Genomic DNA, 26,198 nt, shown 5'->3' on the forward strand with positions numbered 1-26,198 from the left:
TTGAGAAAGAGGGAAAGGATTTGCTGAACCAGCTAATTTGAACTAGAATACAAAAAAGGGAGGTGCGAGGAAGTCGAGGAAACAAGCAAATGAAAGATAAAGATATGAAATTTGGATGTGTTTTTAAATGTTTTTGTTTTTTCTTGTTGTTTTGTTGTACTGTTTTTTCTTTCTATTTTTGATGTATTGTTTGTTAAATTGTTTATTGTTTCTTTTTTTTAACCTTTTTTCTTTCTGTAACTATTAAACATCTAATAAATAATATTTTAAAAAAAGAAAAGAAATGGTAAGAATAGCAGAGGAATTTCTGTAACTTTAGTGTGAATACACTCAGGATAATTAAACATTTTAGCTGCACCGGAATCTCAAATCCATTTCTGTTATTAACAACCCTCTTATTAAGCTAAAAGAAAGTAAGATCAATAATAATAATAAACCAACTCCTACTTTGGGGGAGTTAAAATGCTTAGCTACGCAGCTGTCAAGATGTCAAGATGGCATTGCATTCCTTGGCCTGCAAGCTTCTCTTTGAAGAAAAGGGCAGAAACACAGCCGTTCTTTCCTCAGAAAGCACAGGTGGTGCCAATGCACAAACTGTTACCCAGGGACCTTGCATTGCCAAACCTGAAAGTGTTGAGGACTACTCACTTGGTGATCCAATTCTGAAAAGTTAAAAGCAGGAATCCCAAAACAATTTGTGCCTGTAGCCCATTGGCACTCCTCGCTGGCGCACAAACAAGCCCTTCCTTGTCTCTAAAAGTTGACAACCACTGTCAATGAGTGAATGTACTGAGGGGGCTTTCAACACATGCCTGTTGTACTTCAATCCATTTTTATTTCTCTTTCATACTCACAATTTGGAGCTGCAGATGGATTAATCCAAAGCTGCCGCCATGGTGAAGTGTTCTGTATTCACACTTCCTAATAAACTTGGGCAGGAGGAGACCATCTAGGCTGGCATTCTATGCCCAGGAGCAGCAAAGCAACCCAGAAACATCAAGATGGAGGCTGACTTATCCTCAAGCATCTGGTGATCAGATGAGCATACAGTGGTGCCCCGCAAGACGAATGCCTCGCAAGACGGAAAACCCGCTAGACGAAAGGGTTTTCCATTTTGGAGGTGCTTCGCAGAACGAATTTCCTATGGGCTTGCTTCGCAAGACGAAAATGTCTTGCGAGTTCCTGCGATTTTTTTCCGCTCCCCACCCCCTTTTTCTAAGGCACTAAGCTGCTAATAGCCTTTTAGCAGCTAATCCGCTAATCCCTTAAGCCTTTAATAGCCGCTAATAGCCGCTAAACCGCTAATGGGATTGCTTCGCAAGAGGAAAAAACCGCTAGACGAAGAGACTCGCGGAACGGATTCTTTTCGTCTTGTGAGGCACCACTGTATTGCCTTTGTACATCAAGATGCAGCCTGTGGCTGTTTTTTGACTGATTTATCAGATCCCCAGATTGCTCTGTAGGAGAGATCTCAGGACAGTTCACAAAACTGAAGTAAAACAAGAAAATTGGACACCACAAAAATCAGGACAGTGGCAAGGATTTTAAAAAGAAACAGTCCTGTTTGTTTAAAATTAATGAAAAGCACTTCCTCTCTTTTTTCTTTTTTTAAAAATAGGTCCATAGCAGAGGAAGAGCACCTGCTGTGTCTGAACAATATCCCTGGGTTCAATTCCCAGAATTTCCAAGCAGAGGCAGGAATTCCCCTCATTTGAAACTCAGAATTGCTCATTTGAAACTCAGAATTGCTAGATGAAAAAATGGCCTGACTCTGTATGAGGCAACTTTTTTTGTTCCTAGATCCCACTTGCTTTAGGGGAAGGGCTGCCCTACCTTGGAGAGGAAACGAAACAGCAACTACCATTCTTTATTGAATGACCCCCATCTATACACAACACTCTGAGCTCTTTGGAGGAATACCAAGCAGGTGGAATACCAAGCAGGTTTTGTTTTTTAATAGAGAAAATAATTAAAAGACAAGCACCCAGCATGATTTGGGAAAAAGGGTGGCGTGGCGGTTGGTCTTCGAACTACAACATCCTCGCTGACATTTGCATGGTGACTTCCCGAGAGTCCACGTAACACTATACTGTCCACGTGTATGGCGCTTCACACATTACAGGCGCGTGTCAGGAGGTCCCTGCGGGGAAAGGCCTTGTATTCCAGCAAGGGATGGGTGCGAGGGATCGGGGGGGGGGGCAAACTATTTCATTTCTACGTATGAAAGGAGGCGACACGCCAAATGTTTCACAGCCAAGGGCGCTGCGTAAAAGTGGCCGTGCGCGCAAGCAGCGTCCTCACGTTACAAACCCAGCCGGGATTCTTCGGAGAAGCTTCTTTGAAAGCGAGAGAAAAAGAGCCCAAGGCGAGGCCTCTTTTTAAGGCTGGAGGCACCGAGGGCCGGTGCTGCCTCCAGCCAGCCTCGCCATGGAGGTTGGGCGCGAAACTGGAGCCCCCTTACCTGTTCATCTGCCGCCGTCTCCATCTTCCTTCCTTCCTTCCTTGCACAGGCTGAGCCGGTTCTTCCCTCCGAAGCGGCGAGGAGCCCAATAGCAGCGGCAGCCAGCGAACTCAACCGGGCTGGCTTCAGTCGCGCAGGCCCCGGCAGCTGATGCAACGCGCCGCAAACGTGCTTCCCGGGCCCGCCCAGGCCGGGGCGCGGGGCGGAGCGCGAAGGATGGCGATCCCCGGGAGCGAAAGCGGAAGCTGCTCGCTCGGAGAGGCGAGAGAGCGGGGACGCGGCTTGGTTGTTGTGCGCGCCCGCTCGATCGCTTTCTCAAGGGATCTCATTTCACAAATCGGGCGTCAGGTGGTGTCAGTGCCGGTACCAGGCTGTTCTTTTTGCGCCAGACACACACAAAATGCATCCCCCTCCCCCAAATTGCTAACTTCAATTTTAAAAACAAAACAAAACTGGTGTGTGTTAGAAAAAATCAAAAGCACTTGAAACTGCTAAATTTATTTTTTTTAATTAAATGCATTTTCACTTTTTAGGTATATGTTACATAGATTTCCAACCAACTGTACGGTCTTTTTCATACATATGGATATGGTATGAATTACTTCAAAAATGATAAAACTTCAGAATATAAAATAAAAATAAAATATCAGATTTAAAAAGATGTAACGAAAACTAATCTGTATAAAAACGTGCCCTTTCAAAGGTCAGTACTGCGCCCCTCTGAAGTCTTTCACACTGATCCAATGATAGCACAGGCCCTGCGTAGAGTGGCCGGTTCCTAATGTGCTCCACTTTTTGCCATGTATTTTATCTGGTATGAAAGTCGCTGGCAAGTCAGAATTTGTGTCTGGTCTGTCTGCAGCCAGAATGATTAGCAGATAGCTGTGATTTTTTAAAAAAATTATTTAAATCAAGCACAGCAAAAACCTGTGGCTCTCTGAACGCTATTAGACTGCAGCTGTCATGAGCCCCAGCCAGTACAATGGTACCTCGGGTTACATAAGCTTCAGGTTACAGACTCCGCTAACCCAGAAATATTACCTCGGGTTAAGAACTTTGCTTCAGGATGAGAACAGAAATCGTGCTCCGGTGGCGCAGCGGAAGCAGGAGGCCCCATTACCTAAAGTGGTGCTTCAGGTTAAGAACAGTTTCAGGTTAAGAACGGACCTTCGTAACGAATTAAGTACTTAACCTGAGGTACCACTATATTTCTTTAATATTTCTTTAATATTTCTTATATACATATATATATATATATATAGGAAATGCTGGCTGGGGTCCAATATATATACTGCTGTATCATTCACAGCGGTTTGCAACAATATGAAAACATAAAAAGCAAGATAATGTTTATTTATTTTCTTAAATTTCTATACCGCCCTTCATCCAAGGATCACAGGGTGATTTACAATATAAAAACACAAGCATACATACCATACTAACAAACAACATACTGAAAAAAGCACACTACAATTCTATCAGACACTTATACTTCCCTGTTTTAAGTAATTAGCTGTACTAGCTAATCATAAACACTTCAATTAAGTCTTAGTTTTTCATTAATTAAATCCAGTTCATAGTATTTAAAAGAAAGTCTATACACTATGCTATCTATAAAAAGAAACTTTTCAAAATAGTGCATTATTACTCATTGTATTTTGTTTCTTGTTAAATAAATTAATTTTGCAGATTTAATAAAAGAAATAAATCATGGAAAATTAAAAAGAAATTATGCGTGCAAAGACAGGCTCTGGTGGATTGAGCGGAACAGACCAATAGTGGGCCCCACAGTTTGGAAGGTGGTTTCTGCACATGCTGTAGAGGGAACTGGGGGGCAGGTGAGGCTTGTCAACCTGGGAAGGTGGCCCATCTAGGAGTAGGAAAACTCTGATCCTAAACCTCCACTGTTCTTATCTTTGGGAGAAGAAAAGGCTAAGGAGTAAACCCTACACAAATCCAGAGTGGAGTCCCTAAAACAGCTGGATGGTGCCTTGTATACCTCCTTCTGGCAACTCCTGCAGCCAAGCTGGTGCCAAACATAATGCTCTGCTGTCCTTTGCACCACATCAGGGAGGCTGAAAGTGGTGGGTCTTGTCATCTGGGCAGCCCAGAACCACCATGTCCTGGGAGATCACTTAGGTCCTGCTAACACAGCAGTTAGACATCATCCTCAGAGGTGCACTCTATTGTCTCTCGAGACAGACGGATGCTAACAGCAGCAGCAGCAACAACAACAACAACAACAACAATAGGATTCTAGCCTGAATTTTTCCTTTCGGGTATTTGGGGACGCGGGTGGTGCTGTGGGTCAAACCAGAGCCTAGGACTTGCCGATCAGAAGGTCAGCGGTTCGAATCCCCGCAACGGGGTGAGCTCCCATTGCCCAGTCCCTGCTCCTGCCAGCCTAGCAGTTCAAAAGCACGTCAAAGTGCAAGTACGGTAGATAAATAGGCACCGCTCTGGCGGGAAGGTAAACGTCGTTTCCATGCGCTGCTCTGGTTCACCAGAAGCGGCTTAGTCATGCTGGCCACATGACCCGGAAGCCGTATGCCGGCTCCCTCGGCCAATAAAGCGAGATGAGCGCCGCAACCCCAGAGTCCGTGACTGGACCTAATGGTCAGGGGTCCCTTTACCTTTGTGAGTGATTTTCTTGTTTTCTGATGGAGAAACCAAAGTGTCTAATATATTCAAAGTTGTCTCTGTGTATATACTGTATGAACTGGTGCCTGACTTTACTTTTTTTTTTTTATTCCTTCCTCCCCACCCTTTTTCCTTGTGTGTCATGTCTTTTAGATTGTTAACAATCAGGGCAGGGACTTAACTTACTATTGATCTTGTAAGTCACCCTTGGAGCCTTTTGGACTGGAGAGGTGAGTAAATGTGCTTTAAATAAATAAGAAGATCTTCCACTGTTCAGTTCAAGCATGATGGTTCACAAATGTACATTAGCAAGTTAACATATGAAGGTATGTGAAAAAGAAGCTAATTTTTGCAGGAGTCTCACCATTTTGTTTATAAAAAATAATTATATCACTTTGTATGATACAATACTAGAACCATAGATGAGATTCTAAAACTAGAAAATATTTAGTGAAAAACAAACAAATAGCAAACAAAGTTATTTAAAGGAGAAATGAAAAACTCTGCAACAACTGGTAGATTCTGGAAAGGTGTACATTATTAACATTATGTTATAAATATAGCCAGGAGAGGGCAGTAAAGTTACACATTTCAGAATATAATCCTTTGTGACCTTGATTCTGTTTGGATTCATTTAACCTTTTTCCATTATGATTTTTTTTTGTTGCTGTTCTGTTTTGCAATCCTGGAAATTTACATGAAACTATTTCTTGGCACGGATCCAATACAAAGTGGCATTGTAGGCCAACCAGAGCCAAGTCCAGATTAGAGAGAGCAAGAGCGTTGGGCAAAATTCATTATTGATAGGTCCCCAACCTTGTTGGAGAGCCTTAGCAAGCTTTTTGCTACTGCTCACAGCCAGTGACATTGTTCTGTAGCTAAGGGCTGCCATTTAAATTTCCCACAATTCCTCACAAAAGGCCATACATCAGGGCATTGTGGGAAATTAAAAGCAGTTAAACTCAATTGCTTGGTGCTGCTCAGAGCACTGCAGTGCATGGGGGGTGGGGAGAAATTAAAAAGGACCCAGCATGGGGTGGCTCTTCCAAGATGCTAGAGCCCTGGGTTTGAATCCCCAGTAAGCCATGAAGCTCACTGGGTGACCTTGGGCCAGTTACTTCCCCTCAGCCAAACCTACCTCACAGGATTGTTGTGGGGATTAAATGAGGAGGGAGAGAGCCATGAGAACCTTGAGCTATATAAAAAACATGAGTTTGGAAAACCTCTGCCAATCAGGTTTGCTAAAGGCACACTAGATGTGGCATTCATTTTGTGATTGCAATTAAAATGGCAATTTAAAAATGTAAATAGCAGCTATGGGGCAGCCTGAGCAGGTTTGGGACCACGTGGGATAAAAGGAGGGGGTTAACACTTTCTCCTCCATTGTGGTACCAGTGAGAATCATCCCCGCTTTAGCAGTTTATTTGCATATGGAAGGAAACTTAATACATTCTAATGCATTCTGAATCTGCCCATAACATGCAGTCTAATCCTAGGTATGTTTGCTCAGAAGCAAGTCCCACAGAGTTCACTTTCTCCCAGGAAAATGTGCTTAGGATCGCAGCCCTCCTGGTTTCATTGATTCCCTTTATAATTTGACCACAAAATATCATCAATGTGTACAAAAACAAAAAAGGAACAGGGGAAAAAAATTGTGAATGTAGTGTGAATTGCTTCTGCTTAGTAACATGGGACAAAAATGGATTCTGTTTATTAGTTTATCATACAAAAGTCCATCTGTGCCAATTTCTATGCATGGCTTTGGTATTTACACTGTCTGCCCTGTGAGTGGCACCGAGGGGGCGGGAACGAGCACCGTTTGTCTTGTAGAAACCACAGCTGCCAAGCACAGAAAGGACAGTGATTTTTGTATAGGTGAAATGTCTTGGGTCAAATCCTAAGTGGGTGCAGACTGGTGTAAATATTGAGCTTGTATCCATTTCCATCAAGTCTTACGTTAAATTTACTTTAAAATTGTGGTTGGAAAGACTGGCTGGAATTAGAATGTTATTGAGTTCACATTCTTCTTAAAACAGGCAGTAAAGAAAGTAGCCAGGAAAATACAATCCAAGGAAATAACAGTGTGAAAAATGGAAGCTGGTGAGCCAGACTAATGCCAGGAGCTTGAAATGGGGGTGTATGAGACCTTCTACAAATGGGGTAAGACGTCACTATTAAAATCAGTATGATGTATCTAGCTTTGAAGGCCCTTGAGTATATGCCATCTTCTTTTGAACCCAAGTTATGCCTAAACCATCCCGGGAAAACCACTTCTTCTAGCTAGGACATAAAGTGGGTTTTAATGTTTTCAATTAACATTTTATTCTGTGGAGCGAAGAGTGAGACCTCATCAGGAAATTCGTAAGTGAGGTTTCTTGATCTCAAACTGGCTTTTCAAACCCAAGAACTAGCTGGGAAAAGACTTCTTATACCATGGCCTGTGTCTACCTAGTGTTATAAAAGTTTAACCGGAGACTTGTATTTCCTTTGGTTTTGAAGCATTAAAAAGTAGTCTAGTTAGATTTCTGGAAAGGGGGCTCTGGAAAATACGTCAAGGACTTACTTCTGAGTAAACATGCCTCGGATTAGTTTGCCTGTTATGGGCAGATCCAGTACGCATTAGAAACATAGTTTCTCCAAGGTGTATACCTTGCATGTTTTTTCCCAAGTTACAAGATGTTACGTGGCTGGTTGTCTTTGTCAAATGGTTCTCCTGAATGTGCTTAGCAATTTTAGAGAAATCATGTGAAACTAAGACAGAAGCTTTTCTAGAAGTTTCAAGAATTTGTATTTAATTGGTGACTGTATTCCAAGCAGTAGCTCCTATTTATAATGGGCCAGATTACTGCAAGTTGATTCTAGTTTTTGATCATATAATGATTCATCTTGCATACTGATGCCCCCTTTCCATCCCTAACTTTTTGACACCTGTTCTTCATCACTGTCCTCCTCCCCTCCCTCCTTCTTCCCCTCCCTCTCTCCCTTTCCCCACCCACCTCTTTCTCTTTCATACCCCCCTTACTCCCCCCCCCCCCCCGTAGGGACAGATCTCTGCTGTTGTCAGAGATCAGAACTGATTGCTTGCAGGCTCTAGGACTGCAGCTTGCCCACCTCGCTTCTGTAAATAAACCCAGATTCTACACCATGAACCAGCTTTTTAAGTATTGGATGCCTGAGTGCCTCTTACTTAGTAAGTGTTTTATCCTCATCAAAGATCCATGCCTTTGAATGCTTGATGGGAGCGTTCCACCTATATTATGTTATTGGCTCTGGCATCACTCTCTGCTGAAGCACTTAGTTAGGATCGTGGTCATCACACTGCAGGATGCATCAAGGCTGGAGGTGGTCGGTTACTGACAGATCATAACTACACTAGGCCATACTAGGGAATACTGTGGTGTTAGTCTGTGTTTCAGGCTTGTGGTATCAACCTGGACCTGATGCTGTGACCACAGCTGGAAGCCTCCTGAAAGAAAGGATGTCAGTCTAAGATAGGAGTCAACAAACTTTTTCAGCAGGGGGCCAGTCCACTGTCCCTCAGACCTTGTGGGGGGGCCAAAGTATATTTTTTGGGGGGGAATGAACAAATTCCTGTGTCCCACAAATAACCCAGAGATGCATTTTAAATAAAAGGACACATTCTACTCACATAAAAACATGCTGATTCCCGGACCATCCGTGGGCCAGATTTAGAAGGCGATTGGGCTGGATCCAGCCCCCGGGCCTTAGTTTGCCTACCCATGGTCTAAGGAATCACAAATCACCTTCTCAATTCTCCTCTTCTGATGTGTCTTAAGTCCAGCTACCTATCTTGGAAACTTGGTGGGATTCTGAGACAACTGTCTGAGATACTTTTCTTAAAACTACTAAAAGGTAGAAATCAAAGGCATAATTTTTTTTATCCATAGCTTCTGCTGAAATACTGTATTGGTGATTATGTTTCATGATGCTGTTGGGAGCGGTGTCTAAAAAGGGATTTTGCAAGAAGGAGTGGCAACCACTGGTTCAGAGACTGCTGCTATGTGGTAAAGGGACCCCTGACCGTTAAGTTCAGTTGCGGACGACTCTGGGGTTGCGGCGCTCATCTCGTTTTACTGGCCGAGGGAGCCGGCATTTGTCCACAGACAGCTTCCGGGTCATGTGGCCAGCATGACTAAGCCACTTCTGGCGAAACCAGAGTAGTGCATGGAAATGCCGTTTACCTTCCCGCTTTATCTACTTGCACTCTGACGTGCTTTCGAACTGCTAGGTTGGCAGGAGCTTGGACCGAGAAAGGGGAGCTCACCCCATCGCAGGGATTCAAACTGCCGACCTTCTAATCAGCAAGGCCTAGGCTCTATGGTTTAACCCACAGCGCCAACTGGGTCCCAGGTCTGCTATGTGGTAGGGAGGCCATATACCTTACTTTACAGAGATCAGTCCTCTATTTGAAGGATTAATTCCAGGTCCAGTTGAAAGATAAAGAACCCTCAGAAGGAAGAGCAAGAAGGGCCTTGAAGTTGCAACTGGAGTAGACTGAGCAGGTCCACAGGTCACTTGGGCAGCCTTCGCCATTATGTCAAGATGTACTGTATTTCTCTTAAAATTATAGTAAGTATTTCTAAATTACATCTAAACTATCGTGCAAATTTTATGCACATCTGTGGTGCCCTCTGTCCTTTTTTCCTGGTGATTTTTTGGGGTGTTGGTGCAATGCATACATGGGCAGCCTCTTGAAGGTTGGACCTAAACTCTTTACACTTTCTAGAGCTCTCTGGAATGTTCTTTAGGGCTGTCCTGAAAGGTGTCGGTCCCATCGATGTAATTGCACTGAGACAACGAAGTGAACTCCAGCAACCTTCCTTTTACGATGACGAAACAAGCAAGCAAACAAACAAACAAGAAAGATGGCATAAATTTAAATGCCATGCAAAATTCTTATTGCTGGATGCTTTCCACTCCATTGCATCTGCTTGGTGGAGAAATGATTGACCTATACTCTCAAAAATAAGAATGTGGGAAAGTCTGTGAACTTCAAGAGTTATGCTGGCAACGTTTTGCTGGTATTTCTCCACAGGAAGGCTTAGCTGACATTGGAAGAATGGGTGAAAGAGCAGGGAGGCAGGCACCAAGTACCATCCAAATTTGATTAGAATCAGAACTTTGGCCCACAATAAATTCCTCTTGCTGGAAACCTACAATACCCCCCTCCCCAAAACACTCCGTGTGACTGGAGATCACAAGGCTCCCTATTGGAAATATTCTCAAGAGAGATTTCAGGAAGGTTAGCTAATGTGAAGCATACTTGTGTAATTCCCATGATGGGCACTGATAACTGGGGCCTGTTCTGTGCGCCAGCAGAGAGTTAAAGGGAGCCTGGTGACATCCTACAGCTCAGCTGCATGCCAAAAGTAGATGTCGTATAGAATGAAATGCCATTCACCATGCTTTGCTACCCTTGTTTCCAAAACTGCCAACATCTGAAGAAAACCTAGAGGCAAAAGAGGGAAATTAACGACCTGGCTCTGTGGCCTGAGCCCACACAGCTATCTATTAAAGTTGCAAGATTTATTGTCCTAGTACCCAAGTTAAAACTGGCAATGCAGTCAGTGAGAAAGGATAAGCACAATGCCAAGAAGGTTGCTAGCTAACCATGAGAAGAAAGAGAAATGCTTCTTTGGCTTTCTTTTTCTTTTTCTTCTTTGCTTTTTGGCCAGTTGAGGCAAGTCTCCCCTCCCTAGGTTGTGGGTGGGTGTGGGTGTGCTTAGTTATGTACCTTTTCCAATTGGCACCTGCTCCCATGCTTGCAAAAAACAACAACACCAGGTTTCTGCCTTAGATCTATCAAAAATCGCTACCCAGGCTCCATCACTGGGTAGGATGTCCAAAAGAGAGAAAACACATAACCAAGAAAAGACAAAGGGCATGGGTTTGCATAAAATCTGCATGTGCTCATTTATATGTGTATTTATATGTGTAGCGCAGGTGGCACTGTGGTCTAAACCACTGAGCCTCTTGGGCTTGCCAGTCAGAAAGTCGGCGGTTTGAATCCCCGCGACGGGGTGAGCTCCTGTTGCTCAGTCCCTACTCCTGCAAACCTAGCAGTTCAAAAGCACATCAAAAAATGTGCAAGTAGATAAATAGGTACCGCTCCGGCGGGAAGGTAAATGGTGTTTCCATGCGCTGCTCTTGTTCGCCAGAAGCGGCTTAGTCATGCTGGCCACATGACCCCACATGACCTGGCCACATGACCCACATGACAAACGCCGGCTCCCTCAGCCTACAGAGCGAGATGAGCGCTGCAACACCAGAGTCATCCACGACTGGACCTAACGGTCAAGGGTACCTTTACCTTTTTTATATGTATTTACATTGAAATATCTATATCCATAGTGATGAAGCCTGTGGCTTCAAATATAGGGTTCCTTAGTTTAAATAGAGGGCTGCCCTCTGATAGCCCTTCAGAGAGAGGGGGGTTGTCTGTAAAACAGGCTACACAAGGAGGGGCCCACCACAGAACAGGTTTGCTGAGGAGTCGCCTCAAGGCTAGAGTTGACCCTGTTTCTCTCTCAAGAGTAGTAGTAGTAGTAATAGTAATAATAATAATGATAATGATAATAATAATACCCCACCCATCTGGCTGGGTTTCCCCAGCCACTCTGGGTGGCTTCCAACAAAAGATTAAAAATACATTAAAACATTGTATTTGTGTCAAGTTCTGGGCACCACAGTTCAAGAAGGACACTGACAAACTGGAACGTGTCCAGAGGAGGGCAACCAAAATGGTCAAAGGCCTGGAAACGATGCCTTATGAGGAACGGCTAAGGGAGCTGGGCATGTTTAGCCTGGAGAAGAGGAGGTTAAGGGGTGATATGATAGCCATGTTCAAATATATAAAAGGATGCCACATAGAGGAGGGAGAAAGGTTGTTTTCTGCTGCTCCAGAGAAGCGGACACGGAGCAATGGATCCAAACTAAAAGAAAGAAGATTCCACCTAAACATTAGGAAGAACTTCCTGACAGTAAGAGCTGTTCGACAGTGGAATTTGCTGCCCAGGAGTGTGGTGGAGTCTCCTTCTTTGGAGGTCTTTAAGCAGAGGCTTGACAACCATATGTCAGGAGTGCTCTGATGGTGTTTCCTGCTTGGCAGGGGGTTGGACTCGATGGCTCTTGTGGTCTCTTCCAACTCTATGATTCTATGATCAGTCATTAAAAACTTCCCACCTACTTGACTCTTGAGTGGATGCTGCTGAAGTAAAGGAAACCCAAGTCTAGTCAGTGCCTAAATAGAAGACCACCTCAGGAAAGCACACATGCTGCTTTAGGTTCTGCAGAAGAAAGGCAGGATATAAATGCCATAAATAAATAAATAAATGTGCCCTCGCACCCCAGCATTCATAGCGAGTGAAATGTCCGGCTGTGAACTGCATGTAGGGAGAACTCTGTGAAACTCGCAAGCTGATACCCTTCTGCCAACACAAGTTGTTCCAGTTAAAAAGGCATAACCCTCCCTACTTGGCAATTGCGCTCTATTCCACAGTTCTCTCGTGAGGCGAACAAGCTGTAAATTCTTCCCCCTCCACTTCCTTCCACTGTAGTACCTCATCTCCACATTTTTTATTTTAATTTATTTGGTACTCTGACGAGAAACCCTTAGGAACTCTTCCTCCCACCACCCCGCAATAACATTTTAAATTAAGAAGCGAACAGTAAAAGAAAGCAAATGGGAAGAAAACAATTGTTTATTGGAAAACATCTGTTTGCCTTTAAGGTAATGTAAAAAATTTACAGTGGATTGCTAAGCAATGCCTTCTGTATTTATAGTTCTGCTTCATTTTCCATTCGCGTATATGACATTAGGGGGTTCCGTGACAAACACCAAATTGTGTTTGGAGATGAAGTTTGTTTTCACTCTGGCCTGGATTTCAGCAAGACTTTTTCTTTTTCTTTTTTCAAAATTAAACCATCTACAGAATGGCACATCTGTTGAGGCTGCCTGAGGACACGGAGCTTGATAAATGTCTACATTTTTTCAGACGTGGGAACTCTTGGGCAAAACGGGATGCCTGCTTTGGCCATTTGCATGCCAGTACCCAGTGTGCTTTTTCAGCTCACAGCAATTGGATTGTTGTGTCTCAATCCTCGGGATAAAGCAAAAAGTTCAAGCCTGTTTGTGCAGTGCGGGCACACAGAATGCTTTTTCAACAGTGCAGCCTTTTAAACAATTTCTTGTGTGGTCACCTTCTTGGACTACTGCTCTGAAACTGGCCACATGATTTCAAAATCTGTTTTGCTGGGTATGCTGCCTGAAAAATCAGCAGAAATCTGGGCACGTGACAAGACTTACTGGCTCTGCTGCCATCGCCTGACCAATTCCACGTGAATCAAGTCACTCTGGGGCATCATTTCCCGCTGAACAACGTGGAATTTGTAGTTTCCTGTGGCCCCAGTTCCATTCAGGAAGTAGAGGAAGCTCAAGGCCCAGTGTTACTCAACAGGAAATAATGCTTCTGAGCATGCCCAGGAACAGCAGGCCTGGTTAAGGATCAAGACTACTTTCTCTAGCGAGCACTCCTCTGTTTTCTTTGGTTTTTGATTGAGAAGGGGTTGCTGCGGCTAGCAGAGAGGGACAGCTAGGAGTGGGGACAAATCCCACTATTAATCGCCATGTGGACACCTCAATCAATGCCCAGGCTAAAAGGAAAATGGAAAACTGGGATTCTTAAGCAACAATGTAAAACGTCTCAGAGCATCAGCAAGCAGATTCTCTTAGTTTTTCCTCTTACTTGAGTCAACAGTATTTGGTCTACCTTTGTTCCACCCTCACTGCTTTGAACTGCTGTGTTTTATTTGATGATGTGAGCCTTTCTTATTCACACGCTATGTCCATAATGGAGCCCATTGCAGGGAAATGTGGCAACCAACTATTTTGCAACAAGGCCACAATCCTGGGGGCATTAGATAGGGAATGACTCCATAGTTCAGACCATGCTGTGGTCAAGCGTGTATGTGGAGAAGTCCAGTAGCCTGACTGAAATTCAGTATCTGAAGAAGTGTGCATGCACACGAAAGCTTATACCAAGAACAAACTTAGTTGGTCTCTAAGGTGCTATTGGACAATTTTATATATATATTTGAAATTCATATGATCATTTTGATTGATTACTAAGAAAGTCCAACATATTTCCAAGGAGACATAATTAGCTGATGAGAGGCACTGCTGCTCTTGGGGAGGGGGAATAAAATTAATGTGGTTACCCACTGCCTTGCAGGATATTTTTCGGGAGAAGAAAAAGCTAAGGAGTAAACCCTACATAAATCTGGAGTAGAGTCTCTAAGATGGTTGGATGGTGTCTTGTACACCTCCTTCCAGCTCTACTTTCCTGAGTCTGGCTGAGAATGGGGTGGGGTGGGGTCTTGTTATCTGGGCAGCCCAAGAGCTCCATACACACTGTCCAGGCTTGCACCCCAGGGAGGCCACTTTGGTGCTGTGAACATGGGAGGCAGAAGTTATGAGTTACTGGTCTCTGCAGCTGCAGCAGGAGCTGTGATTCTTCAGCAGTTTGACTTTATCCCCAGAGGCCCATTTCATTGTCTCTTGAGACAGACGAATGCCAACAAAAAGTTTGGGGATGGTCTCAGACTAATAATGGATCCCAGTTTTTCCACGCAGGATAAATAGAAAACAGGTTTCACACAGTCTCATATGTGTTACTCACGATCTAAGACTCATGATCTGAACCTCAAACGTGCACTGAAACATTTGGTTTGGATTAACTCTTAATATGGCATCTGCACAGTCTTCACATTTCCAGTCTGCCAGTTTGGGGGCAACAGCCTGATTCTGCACAGAGCTTTTACAGGTGGATGGAGAGATCAAAAACGAGTTGATCAAAGCACTCAATTTTTATATCCCACTTACTGTGTTTTGCTTAGCCAGACTGTCATACTTAAGGCTCTTTCTGAGAAAGGCTTCTACTGCAAAAATGACACAAAGCAGTGCAGCTTGTAGTGGAATCCAACACCTTTCTCTTGTCTGCTGTTTCTTCTGCTGTCTTCTATTTAAGTGAACAATTCTGGCTGTTTACATCAATTGTTACTCTGCTGTTGCAAACGAAACGCATGCACATCACATCCGAAACCATTGTGCCAACATTGTATAGGAATTCTGGAAGACGCGCCTGTTTAGACAAACGTTCTTCTGATCTCCTTATCTGAAGCTCCTGCTTTTAATTGCTGTTTTAACCGGTTTAATCTTTAACAGGCTTCTTTTGTGCTAGAGCTCTGTCTGGTCAAGTTGCATGGAATCAATTTCAATCCATTACCCCCGAGGATGTGGACAGGCTGCTTGGACGCGTGAAACCAACCACCTGTCTCCTTGATCCTTGCCCATCCTGGCTAATAAAAGCAAGCCGGGAAGGGCTGGGCGATGGGCTCTGCGGGGTGGTGAATGCTTCCCTCTGTGAGGGAACATTCCCAGATCCGCTGAAAGAGGCGGTCATTAAACCGCTTCTTAAAAAACTATCTTTAGACCCGGCCAGTATGGCCAACTATCGCCCAGTCTCAAATCTTCCATTCTTGGGCAAGGTGACTGAGCGCGTGGTTGCTAAACAACTCCAGGCACGCCTGGAGGATGCGGACCATTTGGATCCCTTCCAATCGGGATTCAGGCCTCACCATGGGACTGAAACTGCCTTGGTTGCGCTGGTTGATGATCTCCGGCGAGCTAGGGACAAAGGTGAGAGTTGTTTCCTGGTTCTGCTGGATCTCTCAGCGGCCTTTGATACAATCGACCATAACATCCTTCTGGACCGTCTAGAGGGGCTGGGAGCTGGGGGCACTGTTATACAGTGGTTTCGCTCCTTCCTCCTGGGCCGTGTTCAGAAAGTGGCTGTCTACCAACTCCACCTGGTACGCAGGCTGAGACCCTACCTGCCCGCGGACTGTCTCGCCAGAGTGGTGCATGCTCTGGTTATCTCCCGCTTGGACTACTGCAATGCGCTCTACGTGGGGCTACCTTTGAAGGTGACTTGGAAACTACAACTAATCCAGAACGCGGCAGCTAGACTGGTGACTAGGGGCGGCCGCCGAGACCACATAACACCGGTCTTGAAAGACCTACATTGGCTCCCAGTACGTTTCCGAGCACAATTCAAAGTGCTGGTGTTGACCTTTAAAGCCCTAAACGGCCTTGGCCCAGTATACCTGAAGGAGCGTCTCCACCCCCATCGTTCTGCCCGGACACTGAGGTCCAGCTCCGAGGGCCTTCTGGCGGTTCCCTCATTGCGAGAAGCAAAGCTACAGGGAACCAGGCAGAGGGCCTTCTCGGTAGTGGCGCCGGCCCTGTGGAATGCCCTCCCAGCAGATGTCAAGGCGATAAATAACTACCTGACATTTAGAAGACATCTTAAGGCAGCCCTGTTCAGGGAAGTTTTTAATCTGTGATATTTTACTGTATTTTTTGTTTCTATGGAAGCCGCCCAGAGTGGCTGGGGAAACCCAGCCAGATGGGCGGGGTACAAATAATAAATTATTATTATTATTATTATTATTATTATTATTATTATTATTATTACACTTTAATTGTGGCTGCTTACTTTAATGTATTGATAGAATTATTTCACGGTGTGTTTTAATTATATGTGATCATTCATTGTTATTTTGGGGTCATTAGTTTTATGCTCCTAAAGTGCTTAAAAGCCACTTTGGCCATTCGGCAGCACATAATGAAATAAATAAAGCAAATCGTGGATCAAGACAGAGAGCTGCCTGTGGCTGTCCTTAGCGAGGATGACATCTGTACCCACTAGTGCTGTAGTTCTTCCACGTTTCAGTTGATAATGCCTTTGGAGGTCTCTTTGTGAGAGCTGAGCAGCATGTACTCTCTCCTGCCCCTTGCTGGCTGTTCCATGCTAGCGCAGGATCATCTTTTGCCAGGAAAATCAGAGCATTGGGAATGAAGTACTTTAATTACGACCTGAATGTTTAGAAACATGAACTACTCCTGCTATGCCATATAGCACCATACTTGCTAGTGTAAAAAGGTAAAGGGACCCTGACCATTAGGTCCAGTTGTGGCCGACTCTGGCGTTGCGGCGCTCATCTGGCTTTACTGGCTGAGGGAGCCGGCGTACAGCTTCCAGGTCATGTGGCCAGCATGACTAAGCTGCTTCTGGCGAACCAGAACAGCGCATGGAAACGCCGTTTACCTTCCCACCAGAGTGGTACCTATTTATCTACTTGCAGTTTGATGTGCTTTCGAACTGCTAGGTTGGCAAGAGCAGGGACCGAGCAACGGGAGCTCACCCCGTCGTGAGGATTCGTACCGCCAACCTTCTGATCAGCAAGCCCTAGGCTCTCTGGTTTAACCCACAGCGCCACCCGCACCCCTCTACTTTCTAGTGTACTGTTGTGTAAAACACATGCAGAACCCTGTATCTTTTGTTCTATACTCTGCTTTAATGAGGGTACACACAAGAAGGTGATGGATGGTTGGTGAAAGAGCCTGTGTGAGATGCAGGGAAGAGAAGATTTCTCAGGGTGGGAGACTGGGAGAAGAAAGAGAAGCTCCCAGGTGAGAGCTGGGAAGATCTGCCCCCTTCTGTGTGAGACAAAATGGGAGAACTGCATGGCAAAATTTAGAGAAGTATAAAGGGTGGCTCAGTTTTGGCTGATGAAGGATGGCTGTGTTTTGGTTACTTAACTGAGGCACATCATCATTATTATTACCATTAATCAAAAATGTTAATAGAAAATTAATAATCAAAGACCACAGGGCAGTTTGCAACATTATAATAACAGTGCAATATAAAACAGTTGTCTTTAACATCCCATAAAACAACAAGCTTTAACACCAACAATATAAGAATCCCTAACAAATACCAATGGCTGCAGCAAATAATCATGCCAACAGGCCCCATTATAGTGTCAGGGTCTGGGGGAATAGATGTCTTGAGCTGATATCTGAAACTCAGCAATGAAGGTGATTTCCAGGGGCGGGGAATTCTAAAAGTGGGGGCCCTGTTATCACTGGCAAGATGCAAGAAGGGCCCCTTAAATGTTGCAGCTCAAATGATTCTGAAGTATGACTTTTCTGTTATTATAAAGATGAGAGATGGGAAAACCTGTGGACCCTCCAGATGTTGCTTGGCTTCTACTCTCACCAACTCCAGCCAGCATAGCCAATAGGGATGGTGAGAATTGAAATCCAGCAACATCTGGAGGGCCATAGCTTCCCCATCCCTGATCTAGATTAGAACATATAAAAGGAAATGTGTGCAATCGTGTGAAAAAAGAAGTAACAATTTCATATTGCTCTCCATTTTGGCCTTCCTTCTCATCAGCCTCTAGGGGGAGCCCTGCTTTCAGCAAATCCTTTCATTTCTTTTCATCTCAGGAGAGATTTGCAAATCACTTGCCAACAGGAGTTGGAGAAAGCTGCAGATTTTAGGACTAAAGCATTCAGGCCACATCCCATGCCAATTTCCCCCTTGATATTAAAATATGTGGATCACGCATGACTTTAGAATCAAATCAAAACAAAGCAATGCAACATGCTAAACCATGTCTGTTCAAGAGGGGCACCGAGGCAGCGTCAAAGGACCAGACTGCAATGTTCTGCTTCTCGGTAGCTGATGTTCGTTTTTACTATGTCATAGAATCATAAGATTGTAGGGTTGGAAGGGACCCCAACAGTGATCTAGTCCAGTCCCTTGCAGGAATATCGACTAGATCATATATAACATCGAACCTCTGCTTAAAAACCTCCAAGGAAGGAGAGTCCACCGTCCCGAGGGAGTCTGTTCCACTGTTGAGCAGTTCTTACTGTCAGAAAGTTCTTCCTGATGTTTAGCCAGAGTCTCCTTTCTCTTAACTTGAATCCATTGGTTTGGGTCCTACCCTCCAGAGCTTGCACCAGAGCTTGTGGCAGCCCTTTAGATATTTGAAGATGGCTATCATATCTCCTCTCAAACTCCTCTTTCCCAGGCTAAACATACCCAACTCCTTCAACCATTCTCATAAGGCTTGGTTTCCATATCGATAAATGCTGGATAAATGTTCTGGAATGGGCCCACTGAAGTCAACAGAACCAGTCCAGAAAAAGTAGTTCATGAATTATTATACCGTATTTTTTGCTCTATATGACTCACTTTTTCCCTCCTAAAAAATAAGGGGAAATGTGTGTGCATCTTATGGAGTGAATGCAGGCTGTGCAGCTATCCCAGAAGCCAGAACAGCAAGAGGGATTGCTGCTTTCACTGCACAGCGATCCCTCTTGCTGTTCTGGCTTCTGAAATTCAGAATATTTTTTTTCTTGTTTTCCTCCTCCAAAAACTAGGTGCGTCTTGTGGTCTGGTGCGTCTTATAGAGCGAAAAATACGGTACTTTAGCACCTGATGAGAAATTTGTTTTAAAAAGAAAAGAGAAAATAAACTTTTGTCTATGTGTGCCTTTTGTTTTTTCAGACTATGGATATGAGAAAAGGTGTTCGTATGATCCCCTTAGTAAGAGACATTTAAATCACATTTGCAGCTCTTATGGTGGCTAATACAGTAGAGAAAGAAGAAGAGGCATTTGTAATGCCAATGCACATCCTGGGAAAACAAACTTATGTGAATTCATGAAAGCCTCTGCTGTGAAAATGTTCCCTGCCTTCGACATTTAATGACTGTGTATCAAGCAGAGAGTATTTCCCTTTCATTTAAAAAAAAAAACAACTGGAAACAAATGAAGAACAAAAACAGCACATGGTATTTCCTCTTAAGTCATGATATTTATAGAACACAGGCAGCCTGATCCTAGGGTGAATCTGAACCACCACAAGACTGAATTTAGGACAGGTGCCAGTACCCTACAAGGTATTTTGTCAAGCCAAACCCATGATTGGCCACTTTACATCATTTGGTGGTATACATAGGGGGATTCAACCTGAGTGCTGCTCTGCCAGGTAAATATCAGATAATTTTGTGGTACTGTAATTTTGTATTATATCCCATCACTCCTAATGGCAAACTCAATTCCCCAGTACAGCCAGAAATGGCAGGGAGAAACAAGAAGATGATATCAGCATATTTGGGGGGACTCTGCCATTTGCACAAGTTAAAATAATAGCAATAATTTAAACCCTGTCTCTGCTGTTACTTTTTTCCCCCTCTAGTCTCACTTGTTAATTCTATATGGAATTTCTGGATGTCTTCTGTTATGGCTAGCTTTCATAGTTGGTATTTTTCAAAAGAAAATGCTGAAAACGAATGTAAATTTGTATTAATACAAATGAAAATTGTCACTCAGCATCTCCCCATTTATCTCCCCATGTTGATCTTGCTGAAACTATTGCATAAGGGACATTTCACTGAAACTTCAGTTTCCATGACCAAATTGCTGTGTTGACAATGTGGGCAGAGTAGATTCACTTCTGGTGAAGCTGTTGTGCCATTCATTCACCATGTGTCCACTTGTGATCCTGGCCACATTACATGTGCATAGAGTTCCAAAAACAGGCTCATAGAAAAGCATATTGCCTTATGATGGACTCTACTCGGACCCACCAAAACTCACATTCTCAGGATGCCAATTTGGTGGTGTGTCTTTTTCTGAGTAAGGAATCCTCCTGACACCACTGGGCAGATCTTGATGAAACATATGCACAGGTGTTTGTTTTTGTCCCTCCCCGTTGTCAGTTTAGTTGCAGTTGCAGTACGTGCACTGGGCTTGTTGATTACTTTATAGTTTTGGTTCTAATGTTTAAGAAAATATCTTTTTTTATCACTCTGGCACAAGATGACAGTCTCCAAGGTAGTCCCTTCCATGTAGTGGATGGACATCTTGAGAGAACAGCTCATCCTAATCAGTTGTTGAGCATGCCTACAGCCTGCGCAGGTTGTTAAAGAGAGGAATGTTCCTATTGTTTGCGCTTTCAGAAACAAAATAGCTAGGGTTGTGCTCAAGCAAGGAGCAAATGGAAGTGGGGGTGCTGAAACCTTACCACACATGTGACAAACTGCCCATCAATAAAAATAAAAATGCTAACAAGTTTACACATCAGCAGTTCCTGTAGTAGATATATAATAGGTTATTTTAATTTACTGTATTTTATTTTATTTATTTATTTTTGCATAAAGGGGAAATCCAGTTTAAAATAATAAAAAAGCATGGGCTGGAATTTAGCATCGCTGTTGTGCAGATGCTGCCAAAAATAATAATGCATGCATGAGCAGCACTGACTGCACAATAAACTCACACCTGATAGTGTATTTAGAAAGTTTAGGGTGTTGTTTTAATGGCAAATTCCTAGATCATTTTGAAATAATTTGTAGTAATAAATGTTGAAATGTAATTCCTCTAAAGTTCTCTTGACCTTTGCCCTTCTGCATCTGATCTTATATCTTATTTCCCCAAATATTTATGATTGTCACTCTGCTGGTATTTCATTATGTTCTACATACGAGGAAATAATAACATGTTCAGTATTTGATTTGGAGCTGCAATTCTGGTTTTCAGCTGAATCTCGATTTTGATTGGAATTCAGGCCTAATAACTATACATTATGCCCTCACAGCTTGTAAAACAAGATAAAACAAGAAAACAATTAAGCCTCAAGGAGAAATCTATAGCTATCAGTAACAATTAATTGCACATTTATTCCAAAGCCATTTAAAATGAACTTGATCTGGTGATACCAGCTTTTCAAAGTCTTGATAGTCTTTTACACATCCAGCATCTCTCTGTCACCCGCTTGCCTTGGCACCCTGCTAATCCCACAGCCCCCTTTGGGAAACACTAATTCAGAGTGAGGTTAATGAGTGAATTGCCTGGCTGATGATCCTTGTGTGGAACTGGGCAGGAGTGTGACCATACTAATATTCAAAGACCTCCCAGAGGTATTTGATACAATAGAACCATCTAATCTTCCTAGACTGCCAATTTACTTTAATTTGGGGGGGTACTACTTTGCAGTAGCTAGCTACCAGAAAGTAGCACTAAGTGTCTGCTACTCTCTCCCATGGGCTCTGATCTGCGGAGTATCTCCCAGCGCCATCTTATCCCTGGTACTTTTTAATATTACATGCAACTGCTGGGAAATATCATTTGGAAGCCTGGAGTATGGTGTCATCAATATAGTAATCAATATGCAGGTCTTAAAAAGGCAATGTTTCTTTTCAAATCCTTTCTTATCAGGATTCTCTGAGGATATGTGGGATTGAAGGTATGAGCTGGATGAGGACCAACAAACAAGTTTATCCAGACATGACAGAACTGGTTATGGTGGCAGAATGATGCATGCCTAAAAAGTGTGTCTTCAACGTGAAAAGTTTGGAAAGCTCTGCTGTATACCATCCCTAGTTTTGACTGTCATTGATGCAGTTACATTTGGCTTGGTTTTATATTTGTATGCAGCTTTTCCACATTGAGTTTGTATAATCCACAATGTGACAATGTATTAGTATCCTGCTCTTCTATTGAAAGTCATTTTCTTTTGTGATGAATTTTAACTGTTCTTATTCTTTGAACATTTCTTAACATTTTATGTACGCCACTTAGAAATATGTAAATGCAAGTACAACGAACAGTTTCTAACGCAGTAACATTTCCCCAGTCCATCACTCAACCCAGGTCACTCAAGACAACCTAGGCAGTTCCCAGACCGGACCTAAAACCAGTCTGGAAATGGATCCAAATAATGTTTGGCTCAGCAAATCCTGGAGCTGCATCACATGTTCACCTTACTAAGGTTTACAAGGCTGGATATAGGGCAATAGTTATTAGTTCTGCCGGGGTCAAGGAGAGAACCTTTTAATATGGGCCTCACCACAGTCTCCTTCAGGAAATCCTCTGCGACACAATTAAACATGTCTGATCTCGCTGCTTTAAGCAGCCATTATGGCATCCCTGTGGATGGCCTTACTTCGAAGTCTGTCCATGTTCTCAGTACAGATAATATTAACTCAGGCTTCCTCAAACCCGGCGCTCCAGATGTTTTTTTGGCCTACAACTCCCATGATCCCTAGCTAGCAGGACCTGTGGTCAGGGATGATGGGAATTGTAGTCTCAAAAACATCCAGAGGGCCGAGTTAGAGGAAGCCTGTATTAAGGGCTTTTTAAAACTGATGTGAGTTCAAAGACCAAATAAGCATAGAATCTAGAACATTGTAAGCTCTGGGAGGGTGCAGAGTTTTCTGTTTCTGTAGATTTCTTAGAGGTGAGGCTGAATCGCTACAGCAACAAGCTGTAGTACCAATTCCCTTTCCTGTCACCACAGAAAGTTTTTCCGGAGCTGATTCTTTTCTGAAAACCCTCTACCATCTAAAATAAGGGAATAAATGAAATAATTTCTGCAGAGATTCTTGGGCCATTGCAACAAGATATCTGTAAAAGAACCTAGAATTTTTGACTAATAACAAAACATAAATAAATCAGTCTGTGTAATGCTGGCACAACTACAGAGATTTCCACTGCCACATGTAACTGACTTCAGTGTAACTGGTAAATGGCTGTGTTCCACATTGTTCTCCCTTATCAGAAATTAGCAGATCACCATATGATGATTTTTATGAAGCATTCCTTCTTAGTGAATATTTTAAAAGAATAATCCTGTATCTTACTGAGTAAATCCCATTCAGTTCAATTGGGCTTCTCCCAGCTACAAGGGACTTGGATTGCTACAGCCTTAATTACGTACCAGTAGTCAAACAACTTACTCAGGAGTACTTCTGTTGATTTCAATGGACTCCCATCATTTCTCTGAAGTGCTTTGGGGATTTTGTGCATATCGGAAAGGTGACATTGCAACAATTTAATGAATATCCTACTGAAGCCAGCAACACATTCCCCCATGTTTTCCATAAATTATAATAGAATACAGTTTGAGAATTGTTGCTTAGAGCAGTGTTTTTCAACCACTGTTCCGCGGCACACTAGTGTGCCACGAGATGTTGCCTGGTGTGCCGTGGGAAAAATTGAAAAATTCGAAAGACTTTTTTTTAAAAAATGTCAAATTTTCGCCCACTAGGCAGGCGCCAGACTGTGTCCTGGGTATGGGGGGGTGGGGGTTTTGACCCCACCCTCAGCCAGCAGAGGCGCCGATTGGCGCTCCTCAGGGGGACACCCTCCACTTTTCTGATGTCCGGGCTGTGATTGGTCCAGACTCCAGGCTGGACCTATCACAGTAGGACATCATCTTCCGACTTCCTTCCCGCCCGAGCACAGTGTGCGCAGCAGCGGAGAGAAGACGTTACGACTCGAGTCACCAGGAGGACCAGAGCATGAGGAGATGGGCGGAGACCAGGACTCGGCGGGAGTCGGCACTGCAGAGAGACCGCATCCGGATCCAGACCAGGCCGCAGGTGCAGTGTGAGGTGAGGAGGTCATCTGGAACCAGTCGGTCTGTGTGAGATGATCTGTGTGAGATGATCTGTGTGAGATGATCTTTTCAAGCATGATTGCTATAAAAACTAAATACAGAGAGAGACTGAGAGCTGTTGACGAAGAGCTACGTGTGTGTCTTTCTTCGATTCCAGCCAGAATATCAGCTTTGTGTTCAGCCAAACAGGCCCAGGTTGTGCACTGAATAAAGTATTTTATAATTTTTCATATTTCTGTTTACTTACTATTTCATAATAAAGTAATTATAAAATACTTTCTTTGTGTTTATTTGATTCCTATTCAAGAGAATTACTTTATATATAGTCAATATAGACACACCATTTTCTAATGGTGGTGTGCCTCGTGATTTTTTTCATGAAACAAGTGTGCCTTTGCCCAAAAAAGGTTGAAAAACACTGGCTTAGAGAACATCATTCTAAATGTACTCAAAACCAAATGTTGTTGTTTTTTTTCCTTCATGGAAAATGCTGATTTAAAAATAAAACACAAGGTCTTTCAATTGGGAAAGGAAACACTTGGAGACTCACTTTCATGCTGCTTTTAATTAGAAACTTGCCGAAAATAAACGCTGAAAATGTCATTCATACACAATAAATATCGAAAATGTCAAAAATGCCACTCAGCAGCCATGTTTCTTTATAGCAGGAAACTGTTTGCTCTGTAAATTGTGGAGCTGCTCAGACTTCTCTTGTACACGAACCTTCTCCATGGACACAGAGATGCATATTGGAAAGAAGCACTATGTGTGTGCTTTCTGTGGGGACTGAATTATCTTGCTGGATTTTCCCTGTCATAGCCAAAAAGCAGAATATATCTTATCCTTCCAGCTCCTCTTATAAAATTTGGAATCATTCAATTAGTCCACAACATGTGGCATTTGCAACAAAATGTAGTGCGGTATACTTGATACTTAGCCTGAACATTGGAAATAGAGGGGATTCTTGTTACAGCCATGCCTTCCTTAACGCAGCGACCTCATTACAGTGAAGTGTAGCTTGCAACTGAGGCTGCTTTCAATTAAATCACTTAGTTTGTGCTTGACTCCTTGGTCTTTGTTGCAGGTGGCAAATCAGCACTGCCATCAAAAAGTCAGGATAGTGACTCCTCATTGCATGTGAGCAGGCGGAGGAAACCCCATAGACATGCTAAATCTACAAAGTGTTAAATGTTTTAAATACATATTGATCTTTATTTTTGTGTTGCACTGTATATGATTTCATGTACACTTCCCTGAAATCTAATAGGATGAAGGGACATTTGAACTTCTAATAGGAAGTATGAATATTCTAATGAAATAAAATTAATTATTATCATGTGTGGAAATGTTTCCAAAGCATACCTTACTTACATGTCCATCTCACTGAAATGAAGAAAGTAAGAGCCCTGCTGGATCAGACCCAAGTCCCATGTGCTGTAGTCAGAAATCCTTTTCTCAGTGGTCTAGCCACTGGGCGGGACATGGAAAGTGTAGTGCTGCTGGTCAACAAAAGATGTTTAAAGACTCTCTCAAGGCAAATCTAAAAAAAAGTAGCATAAACACCGACAATTGGGAAACACTGGCCTGCGAGTGCTCCAATTTGAGAACAGCCTGTACCAAGTGTCATGGACTTTGAAGATGCTCGAACTCAGGATGAAAGTGAGAAATGTGCTTAGAAGAAGGCAGTGGCGTAGTGTGGGGGGTGCAGGGGAGGCCGGCCGCACCGGGCGCAACATCTGGGGGGGGGGTGCGCTCGCA

The 26,198-nt window shown here is 43.4% G+C and overlaps 2 protein-coding genes and 1 long non-coding RNA gene across 16 annotated transcripts in view; 1 reads left to right on the forward strand and 2 right to left on the reverse strand.

Annotated features, from left to right (window-relative positions):
• The window catches only part of TARS1 (threonyl-tRNA synthetase 1), a 205,249-nt gene that overhangs the window by 17,916 nt on the left and 161,135 nt on the right, over positions 1 to 26,198 (reverse strand). Inside the window, exon 1 of one of the 13 annotated variants that reach the window (XM_083402804.1) lies at positions 2,462 to 2,711. The exons of the other annotated variants lie outside the window; for them this stretch is intronic. Within the exon in view, the coding sequence (XP_083258930.1) occupies positions 2,462 to 2,485 (24 nt within the window). The 5' untranslated portion in view covers positions 2,486 to 2,711. Of the gene's footprint in view, positions 1 to 2,461; positions 2,712 to 26,198 lie in introns of those variants that run through there. 13 annotated transcript variants of the gene reach the window in all.
• Positions 12,805 to 17,130, reverse strand: LOC310660244. The gene is made up of 2 exons (XR_014503323.1): positions 16,659 to 17,130; positions 12,805 to 15,362 (listed from the first exon to the last, which is right to left on the reverse strand). It is a non-coding gene; the product is annotated as an uncharacterized lncRNA (long non-coding RNA).
• Positions 24,879 to 26,198, forward strand: part of NPR3 (natriuretic peptide receptor 3) — a 51,436-nt gene continuing 50,116 nt past the window's right edge. The window contains exon 1 of one of the 2 annotated variants that reach the window (XM_083402981.1): positions 24,879 to 26,125. The gene's annotated coding sequence lies outside the window, so the exon portion shown is untranslated. The remainder of the gene's footprint in view (positions 26,126 to 26,198) is intronic. The other variant, XM_083402980.1, reaches the window with a different exon arrangement.

The sequence above is a fragment of the Podarcis tiliguerta genome (assembly GCF_965153285.1).
Source record: "Podarcis tiliguerta genome assembly, chromosome: 11".
Lineage (NCBI taxonomy): Eukaryota > Metazoa > Chordata > Lepidosauria > Squamata > Lacertidae > Podarcis > Podarcis tiliguerta.